The sequence below is a fragment of the Anolis carolinensis genome, chromosome 4 (assembly GCF_035594765.1).
Source record: "Anolis carolinensis isolate JA03-04 chromosome 4, rAnoCar3.1.pri, whole genome shotgun sequence".
Classification (NCBI taxonomy): Eukaryota; Metazoa; Chordata; class Lepidosauria; order Squamata; family Dactyloidae; genus Anolis; species Anolis carolinensis.
This window is the reverse complement of record NC_085844.1, coordinates 176,612,492-176,637,496: the sequence shown is the minus strand read 5'-3', so window position 1 is coordinate 176,637,496 and position 25,005 is coordinate 176,612,492. Positions and strand designations below refer to the sequence as shown.

At 39.4% G+C, this 25,005-nt stretch overlaps 1 protein-coding gene across 5 annotated transcripts in view; it reads right to left on the bottom strand.

Moving 5' to 3' along the window:
• Positions 1-25,005, bottom strand: part of lrp8 (LDL receptor related protein 8) — a 239,221-nt gene that overhangs the window by 40,454 nt on the left and 173,762 nt on the right. For 3 of the 5 annotated variants that reach the window (XM_003220314.4, XM_008109592.3, XM_062978296.1), the window contains one exon: positions 13,165-13,293. The exons of the other annotated variants lie outside the window; for them this stretch is intronic. In XM_003220314.4, the coding sequence (XP_003220362.2) occupies positions 13,165-13,293 (129 nt within the window). The remainder of the gene's footprint in view (positions 1-13,164; positions 13,294-25,005) is intronic. 5 annotated transcript variants of the gene reach the window in all.

The window sequence follows — 25,005 nt, the reverse complement described above, 5'->3', positions numbered from 1 at the left end:
TCCGTAATTACCAATCAAAGAGAAAAGTTTATCTGCTTTTGGCAAGGGTGTAACACTTCAAGTGTGAATTTCTTTCCATTTCAGGGGATTTAATGAGCATATCTCCTTCTTTCTTCATTAAGGTGCCTCCACCCTTCCTTCTGCCCACATACCTTTTTCTCTGCCTTTTGAAATCTAACCAAACATGTAAATCAAAGAATTCCTCGCATATGCATTAAAATGACCCTTCATCAGCATATGAAACAAATTAGTACAACTGTTCCCCCTTATCTCCTCTATGCCTACCCATTTACCTATGTGCTCTCCCATCAAAGCCCATCTCAAATCATTAACGGAGGCAACACTAAATGATCATAAATTAGATGTGCTGGCTTTGTAATAAGCCATCTGTTTATGCTATTTGATTCCACTACTTCTTATGTTATGAGCTCTTTAACGTATATAGTAAGGGAGCAGACATTGATCTGTTCCCCTGGTTTCTTAGAGTACCAAGATCCAAGGGGAAAAAATGCTGTATTTGCAAAAACTGTATAGAAACCACTTTAAAACATAAAAGGTTCTGAAAAGAAAGCTTTAAACATTTTAGATAAGAAATGTTTTGCAGAAAAAATACAAGTCAAAATAATAAATAACAGATCTTCTTTATCTTTTCTTCTCTGTTTCAAACATAAGGAGTAAGGGAGGATGCTGAACATCTAAATCAGGGGTCCTCAAACTTTTAAAGCAGAGGGCCGGTCCGCAATCCTTCAGACTGATGAGGGGCCGAATTATGTGTTATGATGTGTTGTTCTTTTATATTGTGTTATATTGTATTGTTTTGGGCATGGCCCCATGTAAGCCGCCCCGAGTCCCCATTGGGGAGATGGTGGTGGGGTATAAATAAAGTTTTATTATTATTATAATTATTATTATTATCATTTGGGGGGGGGAAACGAACAAATTCCTATGCATACTGCAGGTGTCTTATTTGTAGTGCAAAACAACAACAACAATGAAAGAACAATACAATATTTAAAAATGAAAACAACTGTAACCAGCATAAACCTATCAGGATTTCAATGGGAAGTGTGGGCCTGCTTCTGGCCAATGAGATAGTCAAGTGAATTAGGATTGTTGTTGTTGTGTGACTTCAAGTCATTTCAGACTTTGGGCGAGCCTAAGTCTAAAATTATTTATTTATTCATTTACTACATTTATTTATTACATTTATATCCCGCCCTTCTCACCCCGAAGGGAACTCAGAGCAGCTGTATGTACATACAATATATTATATTATTAGCATAGCACAATATTAGCATTATATATTACTATATTGAACTATACCACTACTGTAATATTATATGTAATATATAACATATAATTAATATTATTATATGGTATTATTAATAATATTATATTGTATAACATTATAAGATTATTATCAATATTATTTGTATATAGAATATATTATTAAAAATGATTTAAAAATATATTATAAAACTGAGGGCGGGGGCCAGGTAAATGACCTTGGAGGGCCGCATCCGGCCCCCGGGCCTTAGTTTGGGGACCCCTGATCTAAATAACCTAAAGGAGCCGGATCTGATCTTGGAAGGCTAAGCAGGTTCAGTCCTTGTTAGTAGTTGGACGTGAAACAGCCTGCACATCCGAATAGCCTAAAAGAAACAGATCTGATCTTGGAAGCTAAACAGATTCAATCCTTGTTAGTAGTTGGATGTGAAACAGCCAACCTAATAACAGATGCTGTAGGCTATATTTCAGATGAAACCATCTTTGAGTATTTATTGCCTAAGACAACTCTATGAAATTCATAGAGTCGCCATAAGTTGATAGGGGACCTGAACACACATAATAACAATAACAAAAATATTTTTATTTATTACCCACCTCTACTTGCGATTCAAGGAGGTACACAACATAGTCAAACGTATCTATAAAATTACATATTGCAACATATTTTAAATGCAACCATAAAATCATATAGTCTCCTTGTGGAGAGAAAAAGCGGGGTATAAATAATTATCACTATCATCATCGTCATCATCATCAATTAAGCCAGCATTTTTCAACCTGGGGGTCACGAGGGGGTGTCAGAGGGGTCACCAAAGACCACAAGAAAACACATATTTCTGATGGTTTTAGGAACCCCTTTGGCAGAGAAGGCTGAAGATCCCTCTGCCCATCCTTCTCCCAAATGACAAAACCAATCCTCCCCAACCCACCAGTATTCAAATTTCGGCGTATCAGGTATTTGTGCCAAATTTGGTCCAGATCCATCATTGTTTGGGTTGACAGTGCTCTCCGGATGTAGGTGAACTACATCTCTCCTAAATCACTGTCAATTTCTACCAAATCCCTCTAGTATTTTGTGTTGGTCATGGGGATTTTGTGTGCGAAGTTTGGCCCAATTCTGTCATTAGTGGAGTTCAGAATGCTCTTTGATTGTATGTGAGCTATAAATCCTAGCAATTACAACTACCAAATGTCAAGGTCTATTTTCCCCAAACTCCACCAGTGTTCACATTTGGGCATATTGAGTATTCATGACAAGTTTGGTCCAGATCCATCATTGTTTGAGTTCACGGTGCTCTCTGAATGTAGGTGAACTAAAACTCCAAAACATAAAGTCAATGCCCACCAAACCCTTCCAGTATTTTCTGTTGGTCATGGGAGTTCTGTGTGCCAAGATTGGTTCAATTCCATTGTTGGTGGAGTTTAGAATGCTCTTTGATTCTAGGTGGACTATAAATCCCAGCTATTACAACTCCCAAATGACAAAACCAATCCTCCCCAACCCCACCAGTACAAATTTGGGTGTATTGGGGATTTGTGTCAAATTTGGTCCAGTGAATGAAAATACATCCTGCATATCACATATTTACATTACGATTTATAACAGTAGCAAAATTACAGTTATGAAGTAGCAACGAAAATAATTTTATGGTTGGGGTCAGCACATAAGGAACTGCATTAAGGGGTTGTGGCATTAGGATGGTTGAGAACCACTGAATTAAGCCATACACATATTAAAATACATGAGACAAAAATTTTAAAATGTTAAAAACATAGAATGTAATTTAGAAGTCATAGTAAATATCCACTAAAAGCGGGCGGGGGGGGGGGGGGGGGGTAGAGGATACCACCTGATCTAATGCATGTATCTAATGACTAAAACCCTGAAATTATGCAGTTTGAATACATTGACACAATGCACTTCATTTGCTACCATTAATTGTGGGCATGCATGCATTTGCATAAAACACAAGGCAGCCATGATTAATGGGTATGTAAAGGCCACCCTGCTTTATCCATCTGCTTCATAAACCTGTTGAATTCTTTATTAATCCTGAATTCAATTGTTAATTCCAATTATCCACTGAATCAACAGTATTTGTTGGTAATTCGGCAATTAATTCAATAGGTCTATTCTAACTGGCCACAGACTGGATTAAGCTCAGGTGCTCTGATTATTTGCTTAACCAGTGTTTTGCTGCTCTGGTCAGTTTTAGGCCCCTTCCACACTGTCCCTATATCCCAGGATCTGATCCCAATGGGGATATAGGGACAGTGTGGAAGGGGTGGTGGGGGCTCATATAATCCAGTTCAAAGCAGATAATCTGGGATCAGATCCTGGGATATAAGGCAGTGAAGATCCAGCCTCTGATCTAGCCTAAACTATCTTGATATTTGAGCTAGTAATTCCAAATGGTGTTCACTAGGGAAGTAGAAAGAGCAAACAAAACAAAGTGTTTTCATAAGTTAATTCTTTAAAAGCACCCCAAGGTGTTGGAGTGGGTGCCATTTCTGTTCTATGGAAGATAGACTTAGAAGTAGGAATATGCTTTCCCAGAGGGTGAGAAAGGTTTAAACAGTTCACAGAAAGTTCAAAATAGATTATAAATTACCATAAACTGCTTAGAATTTTTTTTGTTGACTGACCAAAAACAATTTAACCAGTTAACTGGTTAATCACTCAATTAGCAACACTGGGCATAGTATTTATTAAGGGTAGGAGTTTTCCTCAAAAAAAACCATGATTTGTTGTTAACCTAAACATAGAAGTATACAATTTCATGGCAGTTTCACAGTGTGTGGGTCTATCCCAATACATTTTCCACTATGCCCTCATGAAATAATGTATCAGGCCATTTAGAGCTTTTGGTCCTTTGCACAAAATTGGCAGCATAATGGACAATTAACATTCTCAGGGTGTTGCTTTCAGTTTGTACTATAATTGTTCTGAAAATGGAATGACACAAAATAGACCTACTTATTCTGCAGTTTAAACGAGACCTCTCAGCTATGCTCCCAATTTTGCAAGGACTACCATTCCAGAAACTTCCCCAGAGACAAACAAGTCTCTGTGTGTATTATTTGCTCTATAGCACGTCATGCTGAAGCGGCAAATATTGTTTGTCACATTGTTGAAAAATTCATTGCAATTTGAATTAAGGCAGAAAGTCATATTCCTAAAATGGTTAAAGTGACATTCTGAAATGCATTTCTTGAACCTGTTGTAGATGCTGTTATGGATTTCCAAAATGATCTGGAAAGGAACAGCTCATAAATGCTAATTGTGTGCCTCAGTGTTGCCCTTGGCAAGGAACCTTAACAATCATTCACTGTCTCATAATCCATTTTGTAGTTCTTTGATTAGGTATCAGAGACATCCAGAAATGGAGATGGGATGAAAGATGTAAGCTACAAGGATGATAGAAGAGGCCACATGAAGATGCAAGTTTCACTTTTTAAAGATGAGAAGGAATGCATCTCCAAACTAGGCTGGAAGTTGGCTTTGCTGTGAGAAGCACAGCTTTCAATGACACTCCAGACGCATACAGGCATGCCCCAGGGTCCAGAGCAGGCATGGGCAAACTAAGTCCCGGGGGACGGATGCGGCCCCTTGGGCGCTTACCTCAGGCCCTCCTCATTTTCCCTGTCCTTTTGGCATAAGGGCATGGTGGCCCACTGCATCCTTATGTAGAAAGAATGGGGAGGGAGGTACACAGCAGCTGAGAGCCCTCTGGAGCACTCTCACCCACTGCATATCCCTCCCTCCTGCTATCATAAGTAAGGTGCAAGTGGCCCTGCCCTTATGCTGAGAGGACGGCCTGAGGAAGGCATGCAGCAGTGGAGAGCCCTCCAGAGTGCTCTCAGCCATCGCTTGTCTCGTACCCCTCCCAGCATAATGCTGACAGCCCAAAGATCAAGGGGGAGGATCGGGGAGGAGGATTGGGGTAGTTGCCACATTTCTTGTTTTCCTCCTGGCATAAGGATGGGGCAAGCAGCCCCATCCTTATGCCAGGAGGACAACCTGAGGATGACCCGGGCCCTACCCTGCCCCCACCCAGCCCCACCCTCTCACAGGCCCTGTCCCACCAAGAGCGTGCCTGCTCCCCCCCCTGGGCCGGCCCTCTCAGTCAGACCCACAATGTGGCCCCAAGGCAAAAAAGTTTGCCCATGCCTGGTCCAGAGACTACTTCCAACTCATTTTTATGTCCACCCTGGGTGTCCACAGGTCCTCTCCTCCCAAAAAACTATACATGACTGGCAAGTGCTTTTTGGATTTTTAAAGAAACCAAACGTTCTCTCAGGCCAAATATGAACTTCTGTAAACTTCTGGAGGTGCAATTGCTCTTTTTCATGCAATTCCCCCTCTCAACACGGGGCAGATAGTATGACTGGCAGCCGTACTGGCAATCCCAGCAGAGGACAGGCTGCCTATGAGTTGAAGTCCAGTTCCCACTTTGATGACACCCAGTTTTGGCAAGGTGTTAATTCAGAAATGTGCTAGTGAAATAAATTTTGTGTCATTGTTGATGATGACTTCATTTATAGGACACCTTTCTCCCAGAGTGCGACTCAACGTAACTTCTAAATACAGTGAATTAAAAAATGTCCACAATTAAATTAAAAAACAATTAAAATCACTGCAAAAAGTATGCAATCATTCAAAACACAAACGTTTCAAAATACAAATAACACATCCCAGGAAAAGGCACCCAAACTCACACTCTAAAATCATGCTTAAATGGCAATGAAGACATCACACTGTGTCATCCGAAGAAAATATATCTTTGTATCATAATGTATATAAATAGGATCAATGCCAGCTCTTCGGAGTGACAAGGTGATCCCCCCACAAATGTCCTACTAGGAGAGGCTCCGAATAATACACAGAGATGCAGAATAGTTTAAGAAAGAATCATTACCCATTTGTCTCCAGTGTAAGAATGCATCCATGGAAAGCTTTATGCCTATTTATATATGTGGACATCTAACTTTATGAAGGTATGAAATACAAATTTGAGATTTCAAATTCTGAAGCAAATAGCCCGAGGGTAAGCATGCCCTAGGAATGTGTCTATCCCAAAAAAGAACCTGTTTCCAACTTTTCATGCCCACAGGCTGCTCCCAAGTCAGTGGCAGAATAAGAATAAAGTAAGCTGATCAAAAGGAATAAGTAAGATTCACTTCAGTGGGAGAACCTTGCAACAGGAGAACCAGCAGCCCAGACTCCCAGCGGTGCAGCCCTTCTGAATAATGATGTACACAGCCATGTTCAAATGTTCGTAGTACAGGATAATGTACATTGCCCCATATAAACTCTATTTTCACTAATTGAATTCTCCTGAAGGGAATTATCCATTTTGGCAGAGGTGAAGGCGGCTGCACTGCAAAAAGGTAAATATTCATAGAATTTAGCACATTTTGTCATTAAATCCACTGAACCAAAGGAGAAAAAGATCAGCTGGATTTTGGCATATCAAATTTTACTTATAAAAGTTTGTGACAAAAAGAGAAATGGGAGTGTTGGAAGAAATGATGGGGGAAAGGGAGATTCGCCAAACCAGATTTGAATAAAATACAAGATAAAAATATGTATATTATAAAACAGTATGATGCAAGCCCCTGGTGGTGCAGCGGATTAAACTGCTGAGCTGCTGAACTTGCTGACCAAAAAGGTTGGTGGTTCAAATCCGGGTAGCAGGGTGAGCTCCTGCTGTTAGGCCCAACTTCTGCCAACCTAGTAGTTCAAAAACATGCAAATGTGAGTAGATCAACAAGCACCGCTCGGGTGGGAAGGTAACAGAACTCCATGCGGTCATGCTGGCTACATGACTTTGGAGGTGTCTACAGACAACGCCGGCTCTTGGGCTTAGAAATGGAGATGAGCACAAACCTCCAGAGTCAGAAACGACTGGACTTAATGTCAAGGGAAAACCTTTACCTACCTTGTATTTCTTTTAATTTTACTGTGTATATTTTTTTTGTTGTTACTCAGTTTACACACACACCCCTCCAAAATAGGATTTATGATAAACAGAAGGGTAGGGCAACCTGTACACTCTTCCAAAGCACACTCGTTCAGCAACATAATCCATATTTTGATTAATATGGAATTTTTGTTATAAAAGATGATACGGAGGATTCCTATCTTCAAGAGTGAGAAGCACACAGTCTTCTTTTGATCTGTAACAAACATCAACATGCTTAAGGCCTATGAAGTGCAAAAAGTTCCTAAAAAGTATTCGGGGATGTTTCTAGGACCCCTTATCTTCCTGAATAAGTAGAGCAATATAGTCAAACTACTCCAGATGGGTGAGAATATGATACATAAGGCTATTCATTTGGTTCCGTGTTATGCTGTAGTTTGAACACAGATTAGCAAGTTCAGCCAATCCTTGAATTCTTCCTTTACTAATTACTAGCCACAGTATGACAAGGAGTAAATACCTTCAATTACACTTTTACTAAATATAAAATCTGACAGCTTGACAAGGAGTAGATAAAATCTTCAATTACACTTTTACTAACTGTGAAATCTGATGTCCCCAGACTATAACATGACACTTCCTGTTTTCAAAATGCCTTCTAGAGAAAACGATGAATCCCTAGTAAAATATTTTTTCCTTAAGACATTTTTTTTCAAGTAAAATAAAATTTAGGAATAATCTAAAATTGGGGTTAATGTCAAACAAAATAACAGATTTGTCAAGCGAAAGTCTTTGATAAATCAAATAAAGCAGAAAAAATACTACACCCTTAATTTTCCCTGCTGTTTAACTATTGGACAGCTGGAAGGATTAATGTTTGTGTATTATGCCCTGGCTATTCAGAAATTAAACATAGTGTACAGCTGCAGCTTTATCACTGCTTAAGGTATTAGAACTCCTTAGAAAACAGGAGCAATTGCAGAGAAATCCGCATCGCTGTTAGGAAAATATCTCATTCCATATTAAAATTTATCCTGGAGGATTTTTTTAAAAAAATGCTTATGTGGTTTCACCCACACAATGAAATGGGTGTGGTTTTGGCATGAACATATAATTTCTTTGTCATAATTAAATGCAAAGCAGCACATTCTTGGCACATTAAGCCTGACACTTAAATTGCACAAATAAAAAGATGTTACAAAAGCTCCTCTCCTTGCTAGAGTGTCCATTCTAAGTTGGAGCAAGAAAGGGTAGGGAAACACAGGTGCACTTGCTTCTCTTGCACAGAGAAATTCCCCACGTGAGGCTACTTAGCATGAAATGACATATATTTACACTGTTGTGAGGTTGGGTTAGGTGAGAAGCAGAAAGCTGTAGTTTAGATTTCCAAGTTCCAAGTTAGCCATTCACTTTCTGGAAAATCTTATGCAGAGGAGAGAAGCCTCAAGCCTGGGTCCCAATCCAGTCTTCTAGATTTCATCAAAAGACATATCCATTCCCCATGATACCATTGTTGGTAGTCTCCGTGGTTTTGCAATGGCCCCTACCTCCCAAATCCCATTCTAAGAGGAAGATGTGCTTAACACTTAACTATGGGGAATAAGAGCCTTAAAAGTGAAAATGTGCTGGTCTGTGTGATCCCATATATTCACTTTAACAATCGGAATGGGGTACTTGAGAAGAACTCTTAAGTTGGGTCTTCAGGCTAAAACATATCCCCATCCTTGACCTAGGGCAGTGGTTCCCAAAATTTGGTCCTCTAGGTGTTTTTGGACTTCAAATCTCAGTAGCTCCAGCCAGCTTGGCCCAACAGCCCAGCATTCTGGGAGCTGAAGTAGAAACCATCTGGAGGACCAAAGTTTGAAAACCACTACTCTAGACTCTAGAGCAAACCCTTCTTCTTTCATCACCAGGAGCCAAGATGCAAAATAAAAAAGATTGCATTTTATTTTATACAACAAATAGAGGAGTGTTACAGCTGCTTCACCACAGAAAACCAGTAAAAGCCAGCTTCTGGTAAGAGGAATGTGCATTGAAGGAACAAGTGCATGAATTTTATTACAGGAAGCCGCCATGTTATCCCAGTCAGGAGGAAACTGTTGGAAATGTGCAGTTATCTTAAATTATGTTCATGTGTGATTTATACTTATTTTTACATGGTGGTCATCTAGGAAGTTAGTGACATGGCCCATAAATTAAGAGTATAATGTGCATCATATAATAGTAGTGATTCATAGAAGTAGGAGATGATAGAAAATGAATCCTAGGACAAAGTGCCTTCTCTCTATTCACCTGTCATAGAAAGTGCACTCATGCCATAATAATAATGGAAAATGTTCATCCTGTAAGAAACAAACCCTGAAATGATTTGGGTACTCTTCAGAAAATAACACGATTGCATTGAAAGATCTAGTAGATTTCCAAGTAAGGAGCCTAGTCATTGGTATGCTTTGTTTCCATAGGATAACAACAAAAGAATAATTAATTCACTACATTCTAAGACATTTTGGATCATGCTATGATATACACATACAACAGCACATGGTATTTCTATCGTCTGAATGAAAACCTGCCAAAACACTTGCTGGAACAGGAAGGAGGGATGGATTTTGCTTAACCTAATTCTATTCTTAATAAGTGACACTTTCAGTAGAAGTCTTGCTAGTTTACAATGGTATCCTGACAAAATCATCCCTTTGGATGCCCAACCCAATAGATCAATGGAAAAGAAACATATTCTTCTAAGAATATCAATATTTTATTTGGGAGACTACTAAACAGCAGGTAGTTTAGTCCTCAGAGCTGAATTAAACAGAAAGACTGTGTTATTAGTAAACACTGATTAAAGCTAAAGATCTGATAGTCACTGGAAACACTTAAAATCAGATTAGTTGGCATTGCTCTCTCCCTTGAGGGAGGGTAGAAATCATTGTAGTACACAATGAGAATCTGAAAAGGAATTGGACTTCTCCCCCTTCCCCGTTTTTGTGTGAGTACAGATGTGATGTGGGTTTATCATACACCTTCCCCCTAAATCACAAAGGACAGATTCAATATTCTTGGGCCTTCACACATCAGATCAGGGTCAGATTGATGATAAAAGTTTCCCTTGTGCCTTGGCAGAAATGATACCTCCCAAGTAAGTGGTGTTCTATATCCACCAGGGAAATTGCTTGGTAAATAGTGTAATATATTCACCAGGGAGATTGCTGACTGACCTCTTTGTCATATCTAACACAATGATCATGATGATAGGAGCCACAGCTAGCAAAGGTTAGCATGTCCCAATCTATTAAAATGTGCAACAGAAAACAGCTAGAATGAAGGATACAAACACCCTGATGTTAGTCTTGGAAGACAGGCTGAGGCATCTGGAGAGAAAATTGGTGGGTATTAATTCTTCCCTGAACAGTCTTTTCCCCAGATGCATTTATTTATGGGCTATATTTCAGAGCTAGGAATGGGCAAACCCACATTGGAGTATTCTTTGCTTAAGAAAACCTGAGGAAATTTATGAGGTCACCAAAAGTCAATAGACTTGAAGGCACATTCACATACATATTGCCAGTTCCTTCTTAGCTAGGCTCGGCCTTGGAAATAAACTAGCCTGTGAGGGTGAGAGAAAGAGATACATCCTCAGAAGGCACTTGCAGGAGGGAGTCCATTGGATCAAGAATATTTAAACACTCCCTTCTTTCTTTTATTGATTATCTTGATCACAAGTGCGTGATCAAGCCCCCGGTGATGCAATGGGTTAAACTCTTGTGCCGGCAGGACGGCTGACTGACAGATCGGCAGTTCAAATCCAGGGAGAGCAGGGTGAGCTTCCTTTGTCAGCTCCAGCTCCCCATGCAAGGACATGAGAGAAACCTCCCACAGGATAGTAAAGCATCAAAAACATCCTTGCAGACAGCCAGTTCTCCCACACCAGAAGTGACTTGCAGTTTTTCAAGTCGCTACTAACACGAAAAAAACGTGTGTGAGTTAGCAAACTTGACAAACACAGGTTTGGAAAAGATATGTAGTTCTATTCTAACTCAAGCATTGCCAAAAGAGACTTTTGCTACATGCAAATTATTCATCTAAATAATACATGGTGAGGGAAGAATATTGTGAAATGCTACAGTGTTACTCCAACAAGAAATACTATAGGCATGGTCTGTAATACATAGAATATAAAGTACTCAAGAGGGATTTTTACCTGGGAAAAAGGTACTGTCAGGGTCTTTGCAAGATCAAAGCAAGGCATTGGCATCAGAGCACAGCAAGTTGACCTATGGGTTGACTAGCCAAGCAGCAAGCTAATGAGACCAAGGGCCTTCCATAAATACAGTAACCACAGTAATCACATATGCATTCCTGTTTCACTTTATGCCTTGTCTCCTGTGTATCAGACAAAGGAAGCTTATTCACAAAGACAAGAGCTTGGGAAAGTTATTTTTGGACTACATTTACCAAAATCCCCCAATTTCTCAAGATGCTTACATGCAAGAAACAAACCAGCTATATGGCATCTATGAATCTGCTGAAACACACAGAGGAGAGCTGAGAAGATAGTTTCCCTTTAAAAAGATGAAGCCTAAACTTTTCAGAATTGATCACTCTGTTCACTCTGGGATCTAGTCTTCCCATTCAAGCAAGTCTGATGTTCCTCTGCAAATCAAGCTGCAGGAAAGCAAACGAGAAAGACAAAACAGTATCCATCCTCCAACTCAGTAAACAGAAACAATCCATGGAGAAGTAACATGTATCCCCACTATTCTTGTTGGATATGGAAAAGAAACAAAGATGTGAGAAAAAAGAAGGAAAAGATTCTGCAGATAAGATTAGAAGGATTTTATCAGATCTGGATAACAGAAAAGATTAAATCAAGCCTTTGAAATGTAGAAGCCTTGAAAATAGCAGAGACGTGTCCATGTTCACTCAGAGCAAAACAGCTTAGCTTGACAACTAGAGAAAGAGAAACCCCACAATCCAATATCCAAAGAAAAGCAATATTTCCGACTTATGGTTGCTTACTTATCAGGGTTTACAATTTATCAACTTTTTTTAAAGCCAAGGCATCTGACTGCAGTCAAAACATATAAAACAGGTAACGGTTTTCCCCTGACATGAAGTCTAGTAGTATCTGATTCTGGGGGTTGGTGCTCATCTCCATTTCTAAGCTGAAGAGCCTGTGCTGTCTGTAGCCGACTCCAAGGTCATGTGGACGGCATGACTGCATGGAGCGCCGTCACCTTCCTGCTGGAGCGGTACCTATTGATCTACTCACATTTGCATGTTTTCGAATGACTAGGTTGGCAGAACCTGGGGCTAACAGTAGGAGCTCCCCCTCTCCCCAGATTTGAACCACTGACTTTTTGGTCAGCAAATTCAGCAGCTCAGCAGTGGATCAGCTGTCCATAGTGGTCTTCAACACATCTATGCAACAGATAAGAACATGGGAATCCGTGTGTCTCTATATCCAATGTTAGCATGAAACATGGCGCAATGGGTTAAACCCTTTTGCCGGCAGGACTCTTGACCAACAGGTTGGCAGTTCGAATCTGGGGAGAGCATGTGAGCTCCCTCTGTCAACTCCAGCTCCCCATAGGGGACATGAGAGTAGCCACCCACAAGGATGGTAAAACATCAAACAACTGGGTACCCCCTGGGCAACGTCGGCCAATTCTCTCACACCAGAAGTGACTTGTAGTTTCTCAAGTCGCTCCTGATATGAAAAAAAATCTTATAAATTACTATGAACAAGCAGTTTTTGACCTGGAGAACTCAAGATTCTGCTGTCTTGTATAATGCAATACAAAAGCATTTACCCAGAGCAGCTAGGGTAGTCAGAAAAGGCCAGAAGCAAGGGCAAAACAAAGACAAGTCAGTTAATTTGTCGCCTGAGTGGGTGCACAAAGAATATGAATAACAACATGGATATGAAAGCTGTATTATTTAGACTCACTATTAGTACAGCCAGCCTCGTCAACTCCACTTTCACAGTCCTTTTCTCCATCGCATCTCCATGAAGAAGGAATACATTTGTTGCTGGAATCTCCACAGCTGATTTTTTCAGCTAGGCATACTTGTTTGGCTGCGAGGGAAAGCACATAACAAATAAACATTTGTTTTAAAAACAAATAACTGACACATATAAAACAAGCCATTTAAAAATGAACCACATATTTATAGGTCATATTTGGTTTTTTTGGCTTTGTTTAGAGTGAAACACATGTTAGCATAATGGATGGTTTTGCTTTGAGAGCAAAAGGAATTTTTCACACAAAGGTCTGAAAGTTTCATACAATACGCTTCATACAATTTTGCTTTCCAGAATGACTAAACGTCACCCAGATATTATGCAAATAATTTCACTGACACACTTCTGAGTATTTATTGGCTTGCTCTATATTGTCACTATGTGGAGCAAAATAATGGAGCTACAAAAGAGAGCTCCCTTCAAAGACTGGCAGACTGGATAATCAGAAAACTCTAGTATATCATATGGAAATGTAAGTGGTTGAAAATCAGAAAAAATGCAACTAAACTCAGTGGCCTACATACTGCTGCACAGAGAGTTAAGATGTGTAGTTCTGAGCAATTTTAGAAAAGTAAAAACAACATGAAAGAGAAACATGACTAGTTGACACCCAAAACCCACAAAGAGTGTACTCCTGTTTTTCTTTTGTGGTAGGATTCATAACACTGAAGTACTCAAGTCACAATATCATTGTAAGCAATAGACAATTCACTAAGTTGATCTACAAGTTGCTATGATAACACAGTTGGACAAACTCTCAAAATAGTATTCCCCTTTTTGATTTGGGAGAGATACAAATGCTTCATCCCCAATCGTAGACCAGGAGCAACAGGAACACCCTTGGGAGAGTAATGGGCTCTCGGATGTATCTCAATGGATTGTCATTGATGAATGCACTGGGGATGTTGAGGAGGAGGACAACACTTTACACCTACATGATTCACTTCAACAGGAACACTCTTCAGGGGACATACACACTGTCTTGCACAAAAGGGACCCTGTCAATCCTCAAAAGAAACAGGTCTTGGTAGTAGGTGACTCCCTCCTTAGAGGAACGGAAGCCATCATTTCCAGACAGGATGGGATGGCTCGAGAAACATGCTGCCTCCCGGGGGCAAAAATACACCATATCACTCAGAGGCTCAGCAGGCTCCTAAAGCCCCATCACCCTCCCCACCTTATGTTGATTCATGTAGGTACCAATGACACGGCTAGGCATACTTTTCAAAAGATCACAAATGATTTTCAAGCTCTGGGAACAAAGCTAAAACTGTATAATGTACATGTGATCTTTTCATCCCTCCTCCCCGTTGTAGGACATGGCTCTACAAGGGCCGGAAAAATAGTACAGGTCAATAACTGGCTCAGAAAATGGTGTCAAGAGGAACATTTTGGCTTCCTTGACCATGGTCTACTCTTCTAAGAGGATGGACTACTGGCAAGTGATGGGGTGCATCTCACACAAGTAGGAAAACATCTTTTTGCACACAGACTCACAAACCTCATCAGGCGCACTTTAAACTAGATCCACTGGGGGAGGGGAACAACAGCCTGGCGAACACTATAATACCCATGACCACAGGGAACCGCCAAAAGGCTAAATGGAGGGCTGCACAAACACAGCAAGGACCAAGTACAGAGAGCACAATAATCCCAAATAAACAGCTCAAAGGGAGGTCACAGGGGCTTACATGTCTTTACACTAATGCTCAGAGCATGGGAAATAAGCAAGATGAACTCCAACTCTTAGCACAGCACCACACATACGATGTCATAGGCATCACTGAAACCTGGTGGGATGACTCCCATCACTGGAATTTAACCATTGAGGGCTATAACCTCTTTCACAGAAATAGAACAAAGGGGAGAGGAGGGGGAGTAGCTTTATATGTCAAAAACAGTTACGTTGCAGAAGAAATGCAAGACTGTAATCCGGGAAACCAGCTTGAAAGCATCTGGATAAGAATCAAGGGAACCGGGACTCAAAAAGATCTCATCGTGGGTGTCTACTACAGACCTCCGAGTCAGGATGAAGGACTTGATGAAGCCTTCTGTCAACAGCTGACCAAACAGGCACAAAGAAGAGATATAGTAGTCATGGGCGATTTCAATTATCCCGATATCTGCTGGAAAACAAACTCAGCCAAGAGTACAAAGTCCAACAAATTCCTCACTTGCCTTGCAGACAATTTTATGGTCCAGAAGGTAGAAGAGGAAACAAGGGGATCAGCAACTCTTGATCTAATCTTAACAAATGTGGAAGACCTGATCAACACAGTTGAAGTGGTTGGATCCTTAGGGGCAAGTGACCATGTGCTCCTGCAGTTTGCAATACAAAGGAATACTAAAACTAAGACAAGTCAAACACGCATTCTGGACTTTAAGAGAGCTGACTTCCAAAAAATGAAGGAATTACTGAGCGGCATTCCATGGACGCCAATATTAAAAAACAAGGGAGTTAAGGATGGATGGGAGTTTTTCAAAAGTGAAATACTCAAGGCGCAAATGCAAACAGTGCCAACAAACAAGAAAAATAAGACAAGTGCAAATAAGCCAGAATGGATGTCCAAAGAACTTCTAACTGAGCTAAAGCTCAAAAGTGACATGCACAAGAAGTGGAAAAGGGGAGAAATCACCAAAGAAGAATTCAAAAGTATAGCCAACACCTGTAGGGAAAAGGTTCGCAAGGCTAAAGCACAAAATGAGCTCAGGCTTGCCAGGGACATAAAAAACAACAAAAAAGGCTTTTTTGCTTACGTTGGTAGAAAAAGGAAGAAAAAGGAGGCGATAGGGCCACTGCAAGGAGAAGATGGGGTGATGGCGACAGGGGACAGGGAAAAGGCAGAACTGCTTAATGCCTTCTTTGCCTCGGTCTTCTCACAAAAAGAAAGCCATCTTCAACCTCAGCAACATGGAATGGACGAAGGATTGGGGGAAATCCAACCCCAAATAGGGAAACAAGTTGTCCAATGAAAGAAGCCAAGATTTATGTCTGAGGACATATTTAACCTTTCACCTGCTATTCAAGTTCTAATGATCTTTCCCCTCTCTTACAATCTAAGGATGGCTACCTATGGCTATTTTTAAACATGGCATTACTGATTCAAGAAGAGCTTGGAAAACTCATTTTTCTGGACTACAACCCCAATACTGGCTGTTATCCCAAAAAAAAAAAACATATTTCCAAGCTGTCAACACAGGTTTAGTTTGGTCATTGAATTTTGGCATGTAGATCTGATTTTGAAAGTTGTAATATACTCCAGACTGGCCTAAACATTCCACTTTTGAGAGAAAGGACATGGTGCCAATCTTTCTTTCTTGCCCAGAAATGGAGTGGATTGGCAGAGAACTTTGTTTCAACACTACACTTTCATTTCTCAATATCTACCAACATTTGGTATAACTAGACTTGACCCTGTCTCTGCACCACTGGCCCGATATTAACAAACAAAAAAGAACTGATGAGGACCCTCTCACTAAAATTGAATGGGAGGGACATATTCCCACAGTTTCCCGTAAAAATGTTTCCCCCCCTACCCTATCCTCTGCCTTCATTACCACAAAGGAAGTCAGTGAACCACATTTGCCCTCTTTAACATCTTCTTAGTGGGTTTCCAATTTGAAAGCAATCAGAACAGCTATACAGACTTCTTTCTGGCTATCATGCTCTGTAATAATGAAAGACTATGAGAAGCAATCATTAAAACAAAACATTTTACCTTTTGGAAAAGAAAAATTGAATAATTGTAGAGGAAATTCTGTCAGAAACTAATCTAGTAAAAATCGTCAAATCTGTTTGAAGGAACAGAACTCATTTCTTTTCTGACAAAAACCAGACCATAAGAGGGAGCAGAAGACAAAGACATTCCACTACAAAGCAAGATCCATGTGTAAGATCCAAAGCAAGATCCTGTTGGGTGAGAAGGGCGGGATATAAATATTGTAATAAATAAATAAATAAATAAATAAGACTCCTAAAGATCACTTCATATATTCTAGACCACATCCTGGGATGGATATTAAAATTTATTTCATAGAGAGTACTCCGAAGTATGAAAGTGATATGGCTGAACGCTCTATTTTCACCCCTTAGAAGTCTCTGAGAAGAGAGCGAATCATTGCAGAAGGAACAAGTTATTTACATTTAGATGTTTACAGATTTACTGTAGTGCTTTTATTGTTAGATAATACTGTATGTTTTCCCCCTTTTTTCTAGCAAATGGTATTGAAGTTCCTTGTTCAGAAATTTCTTGACTTTTAGTGGTACATTTAGAATGCCTCAGAGTATTCATTGGCTGAAATGCAACAAAGAGCATCTTCCAGTATATTGGGACACGTCTCTGTTTTCTTTCTTGGATTTTATTGGATGATATCCTGGTTTTGTTCTTTAGGAAAAGACGTTAGTCATCTCAGTAATTAGGCACATTTTAAACTAAATCTGAGCAGTTAATTCAACAAGGAGAAACTAGCAGTTGCCAACATATATCAACGATAGGCTGTGAGTTAAACACAAATGGCAGCAAAACATACATATTGCCAACTTTTGGCTTTTCAATCTAGCTGTTACACTGTAAAACACACAATTAAGAAGAGGAACTGGAAGAAATGACGAATGAAAAAGTATTGTCCGAAGGAACCAATACTATTTTGCATCAAATTCTTGTGCAATAAAAGATCAAGCTATAAAAAAGAAATGCTCAGTTGCAGGCATGGATCATTTCTGCTCATATGCTTCCTTAACTTTTTAGGTTTTTGTGGATGCATGTTCAAAATACGTTCTTTCATGTTTAAAGTGTGTTTTCATCTTGGAAGAAAGAGATTGAGGCTGGTATGTTGACAGTGATCACTGTCAAGGTTTGTATTGATACGAAATATAGGGGAACTGGGTTTTTCTGAAGCAGCCCACTAAAAAGACTTGGTTAAAGATGTCAGACACATCAAGACCAATTTATCACAATGGAGCACAAATGCCAAGGATGGACAACAATGCTTTATTTATACAGACACAAGGGCAAAGACGACAAGACGGTTCCATTGACTCGCCACAGCCAATGGCCCATTCATTCTTCTTGTTCCCTTAACACACCAACACGGCCAATTCTTTCACAGAAATCGTAGAGCCTAACTGGCGCCCCACTGCTTGGCTTCCCCTTGCGCCACTGCTGAGCTTTTCAGGCGTAGGACATTATGTATATTCAAGGAAAAGCAGAGATAACAGAATGGGTTTGCTTTCACAAGACCATTTGTCAGGTTCTCACCATACAGGTACTCTGTGAGCATGGGCTAAATAGAATTCAGCAACTTCCTTTTGTGGGAACCTATAGATCTTTTCAATAGCAGCTAGACAGCATCCGGGAGTGTGAAAAAAGGCCCATTTTTGTGGAAATGTATCATCTTGAAACCATGAGGCCCCCTTTCCCACCACAACCATGTTAAGATTCTTAATTTCCTCTCGAAACTATGGATTAGCACAAGAAAGCAGCTACTTTATTGTGGTAGCAACCGAGTCTCGGAGTGGAAATTTTGTAGCCTTCCAGATGTTGCTCCCAGCATTTTCCATTGTTACCTATGATGCCTAGGGATGCTGCACGTTGCAGTTTAACCACATCTAGAGGGCCAAATAGTTCTCACATCTCATCTAGACAAATATAAAATGTGGCATGCCAGTGTGACACAGAAAAGGCAGTTGTAGATACTTTCCTAGGTTACTACCCCTCAAGATATTATTAACCTATATTTAGCACATAGACATTAATATTTAGATGAATAATCCCATCATAAAGAATCAGGATATACAGTGTTCCCTCACTACTTCACGGTTCACTTTTTGCAGATTCTCTGTTTCACGGTTTTTCAATAAATTCTAAAAGACTATTATCAAAAAAATACAATTTACAGCCTAAGGAAGGGAGGAAGGAGAAGCCAAAGGGAAAGAAAAGGAGCCCAAGTGGCAACGGGAGGAGGCGGCGATTTATCAACACACTATTGGTTGATAAAGCCTTAAAATAGTGTATAACTACTAAAATAATGTATAAATATTAAAATAAATATAGCATCCCTACTTCGCAGATTTTCACTTATTGCGGGTGGTCCTGGAACCTAACCCCTGCGATAAGTGAGGGAACACTGTAACCTTATACATTCTAGGTTGAACTGTTAGTTTCATTTACTTCAGACTGAAATAAATTATCCTCCAATAAAACTAAGTTTTTCACATTAATTTCATTGGGTAATAAGAACAATTGGATCCAACCCATTGCAATTTATACAGGGCCACAAAACGTTGATGCTATTAACTATTCCTGGTACATTAATAGAATCTCATGCAACATTACCATGCCCACTAATTAAATAATCAACATTTTGTGCAATCACAAAACATTCAGTATCACATGCTAGTATGGAAGTAAAAAAAATCCCATAAAACAAGCCAATTTAATTTAGTACAAGATGGGAATCTCTAGTCCAGTGGTTCTCAACCTGTGGGTCCCCAGGTGTTTTGCCCTACAACTCCCAGAAATCCCAGCTGTTAGGATTTCTGAGGGTCTGAGAGTTGAAGGCCAAAACATCTGGAGATCCACAGGTTGAGAACCACTGATTTATTTTCTTGGAATTCAACAAACTACTGATCATACATTATCAATGGCTTGGGCAAATGGAAACAGAAATTCTAAAAATTTTGGAGGGCCACAGATTTGTTAGCATTGGTTTATTAGAAAGAAATCTTCTCTCTGGGGCAATAATTACCCCTGAAGCCTTACATCATCTAATTTTCAGTTTAATATAGACTTTGACATTCATAGAGGTAATTTTCCAAACAAGTTTAGAAGGCTCAGAATCAGAATCTGGAAGTTTTAGTACTTTTAGTAGTAGTAATACTAAGGCAAAATTTGGAAGCTTCCTTCACATCCCTTAGCTGAAGGCATCCAATGGTGAGGAGTATTATGAAGTCAAAGAAGAACAGTAGGTTCAAGGCACTAGCCTTTCAGAGGAATGATAAACCTTAAGAGATTTTGTGCACTCACAAGGTCCATGAGGCCTGACAACAGGAAAACAAGAATGATATGAAGAGTTCCAGGTAAGCTGGGTGAATTTCAGGAAATATGGATTATGTTTGCAGAACAAGCTTTGGACATGGTACACATCAGAGATGGATCTAACTAAGCATAGCTAAGTCATTTTGAAAAGATACAGCATTTAAGTGAGCTAATACTACAATGTTAAGATACTGCCTCACAGTAACATTTTATCACTGTTGGTAATGTTTCCTAATTTGAGGATCTGCAAGACGTTTTATCTTGTTTTACGAAAGATAAGAGTTGTAATATTTTTAGGAAACATAAAGCTTGTTTGGTCCCATTTTGTGTAGAAAATGTCTGTCAGTTAAATAAATAGTTTACTTCGTGTGAAAATATGTTTTCTTGCTCTGAATATTGTGGACTGCCCTTCCTTTTACAACTGCAAACACTCTGGTGAACAGAGGTCATGATTAATTCCCTGAAACACTGGAGAATTTCCCATGAGGTCAAAAAGAAGTCATTCAGTGCAAGGTTTTTTAAATTCATGTGAGCTAAGCTGATTAAAAAGGAGTTCTTTGGTTACTTTTGAAAAAAGTGAAAGGTATATAAAAGATCCAACTATAGCGGTCAAGAACGACATATGTACAGTATATGAAATGTATACATATGTGGACAATTAATAAAACTCCCACCTCTGATGAAAATTGTTGAGTTTGCAGATTTGCATAATTAGCTTATGGCTTTAGGGCTTTGATTGCAAATTACTACAAGAGAAGCCAAAGATGTTGGGAAAATAACTAATATGCAGAGTAAAAATTTATACTCAAAATGTTTAGCATTATTAATAAGATCATTGCTTTGAAGAATGATTAATATCAGCTCTCACTAAGAAATTTGTCTGATAGTGGTTATTTCCTCAAATTCCCAGGGGAATAATAAAGGATTTACTTGAGTTTATGTCTTTTGCATGAAAAAGCACAGCTCTCTCACAGATATAAAAGTCCTACTATTCTGTTGGCAAAATTGCTTTCTTTGGTCAACTAGGTTATATAGACAATTTCTCCTGCATCCCTGTTTCCTGACTATGTAGATAAAAGAAAGCTTGTTTATCTTGCTCATCAGTTCTTGGAGATAGAGTCAAATCAGTACTTGTCTTGCTTTCATGAAGGTTAACACACATAATTATCAACTTGCAAGACAAACAGTCAATGAGCAAGCTCTGAAAACTCCAAATTCTATGCTTTATAGCAGGAGTAGAGTATGGTGACAGGTGTTATTTCAGGAAAGATAATCATGTCATTATAAATTAGCCTACTTTTGTAATCAATGGTGCAGGTCAGATAGACAGCTCTCCAGTAACACTGATATGTGCTGCAGAAATAAATTAGCTCCAAGAAACTGGTCTTACAAAGTAAGTAAGACTTGCTACGAGATGGAGCTGTACATGGGGCTAAATGGGCAAAATTGGATCTATCCTGGCTGGGGATGATGGGATTTCTGCTCCAATACAACTGGAAGTCACCAAGTTAAGGAAGGTAAGTATCTGAAAAGAGAGTTCTAAGTATTGCCATCTGTTTCTGAGTTTGAGGACTTTAAAAAAGATGGGCTATTCAGATTTCAACATTATTCAACAGCAAACAGATGTAAGAGGGTCATTCTGAAAAACGCTGCCAGCCTGTGAACCCATAAGTCTCCAAAATGAGAGGAGCCATTGTGAAGCAAATTGCCATTTTGGGACTCTCATGAAAGACCATGTGTCATTTCTAAAGTCTAGATCCATATGGTCAAACTGAACATTTCCCTTAATTGCTTTAGAAAACGAAGAAGTGGAAGTATCAGCAAACCTTAAGAGTTGCAGCTGGTCTAAGAAGCAAGCAACAACAGCAGAATCTACAAGCCTGAATAAAGAAAACAGCCATTCTGCACACCCTGAGCTTTGGGTGTACTTGCAACTTAATATTTTGTTCCTGAAAGGAATTGAGGAGAAAGAATAAAGGGGGCAAAATGGGAATTAAATAAAGAAAAAAAAGAAGATAAGAGAAAAGTCCATTTTATACCATCACTACCACCACAGTAACGGAAGAACTGAACAGGAAAGTCTGAGCAATTTTTCTTTGGGGAGCCACATTACTTACGGGCAATGATAAACTATGATACCAGCTATAGCTAGCTAATTTTCAAATATTTGTAGAAACCAACTAGCAAGGTGTCCAAAGCCATTATGGACAATGGCCCATAACCCAATAAAATCTAGACTTTTACAGGTTCCCATCCTATTTACCAGAATATTGCTCTTGTCTACCCTGATAATTAAGCTAAAGTTAGAATAATAGAATAATACAGTTGGAAGAGACCACATAGGCCATGTAGTCCAACCCCCTACTATGAAGGAAACGCACAAAGGTTTTTAGAAAGGGAACATGGCCACCACAGCTAAATAACAGGAAGAACATCCATTCAACATGGTGACGGTGGACGTAAATTCTACGGACATGATGAATTGCCACAAAGGCAAATTGATGTCCTTGGAGAAAATGATGCCTGCAGTCTCTCTAGAAATGACTAAAGTGAGGCCATTGTACTCTGCACATATCATAAGACTATATGATTGCCTGGAAAAGAGAATGCTTAGCTAAGTGGAAGGAAATAGAAAAAGAGGAAGAACATATTACAGCTGGACCCAATCAAGGAAGCCACCATTATGATTTTACAAGACTTTAGTTAATAATAGGGGATCTTGTAGATTTCTCATTCATAGTCTTGCCATAAATTGATGGTAATTAACAACGAAGTGTAAAATGACAAGTTTGTTCATCTTGCATTATGGAGCCCTCGGTGGTGCAATGGGTTAAACCCTTGTGCCAGCAGGACTGCTGACCTGAAGGTTGGGTTACTGACCTGAAGGTTGTCAGTTCGAATCCGGGAGAGCATGAATGAGCTCCCTCTGTCAGCTCCAGCTTACCATGCAGGGACATGGCAGAAGCCTCCCACAAGGATGGTAAAAACATCAAACACCTTGCATTAGGAGCTCACATCTTATCACAACTATATGCTCTTCTGCTTACTCTCTTTCACACATGGCATTATAAATCCTTATCATGGAAAAAGGACTGAGAATCAGTAAATTGAGAATTGTACCAAGTGACGATATTGGTAGAGTCATGGTTCTCAAGCTGTGGGTCCGGAAGTGTTTTGGCCCACAACTCCCAGAAATCCCAGCCAGTTTACCAGCTATTAGGATTTCTGGAAGTTGAAGGCCAAAACATCTGGGGACCCACAGGTTGAGAACCACTATTCTAGAGTGTAATCCCATGAGTAACTTTTCCAAGCTCTAACAGTGAATATGACTGAGCTCCATCATCCCTTACTACAGTGTGCCTCATTCCATTTATTTCTTTATTGTATCATATAATTGAAAAAACATGGTACTGGAATTGCTGAATTTAAGAAGCTAGCAGAAGGAATGAACTCCTAGTGTATTAGCAGTGTTAAAATGTAGTTTCTTCTTCACAGCAACAATAAAAAAGAGTGAACTGGGCATATACAAATATTCACATTTTTGAAATTTGTTTAAAATCCCTTATCATCCAGTGTTATGCAGGCTTTCAGGGTACAAGATTTGTTTGTTTCTGAAATCCTGCTCAGTACCTGCACTCAGTACAGCATTATAAAAATAGTGTTCCTATAACAACAGATTGTACATTTTGATTATACGATGAGAATTAAAATCAAAAGGAAACTTCAATACAATCAATGTGATAGCATTCACAAGCACTCATCTGCAAAAACTATTCAAACAAGTTGCATTCTACCCTCCCACAAACAAATGCCCCAGATACTGGAATGAAACGCACATTTGCTTGTCTCAAAGATTAAGCCATGCATGTCTAACTACACATGGCCAATCCACACCCCATTGCTATCCATCTGCCTCTCTCACTCCTAGTAATGTTGGAAATCTGCATCTGAATCCACATGCTTGTTCCACTTAGACAAACAAACAAACAAATAAGAAAGAAAAAAACAACTGGGACAACTTTGTTCTTGGCTAAGAACAGAATGTGGAAACGTTAATTTTTCAGTCACTATGGCCATGTTTGTAATTTGTCTCATAAGAATAGCATACCCCAAAGTAACTTTTCAAGGCTCTGTCCAAGAGGCTTGCAATTTCAAGTTTATATTACCTTCCTTCTTACAGTTCATCATATAGTCTGATAGACACAGACAATTGCTTCAAAAGCAGTCTTCTCCCAAATGGTTTGCACTCACAGATCACTTCTCCAAAATGAGTTAAAAGTAGCCCTGGCAGAAAATAACATAGCTCAAAAGTACACAGGGACATAATTTCACATCATCCTACTCAAACTACGAACATCTTAACTACAGCTGTACCATAGCACAAAAATTATGATATGCAGTCAATTTCATCAGATATTCTCCTGTTGTTTCAGTCACTTCTGGATCTGCAGTCTTAAAATCAACACAAGCACGAATTTTTCTACAGGGCGTTGTGGCTGAAAGGCTCATTACTTTTTTATTGCTTCAAATTTACTTGACACTCTTTGATTTACACAAATTGGTAGCTTCACAGACTTCATCTGTCCCATGTGAAATTGTAGAAAGTGGAAATTTAGGGAATAATTAGCTATGTCAGCTAGCTAGGCAAGTTTCACGTTTAGAAAAAATGCCTTCTTCATAATATTTGCTGAGATGCAAAATCCCATCAGGAGATATGGATTTAGAGGAA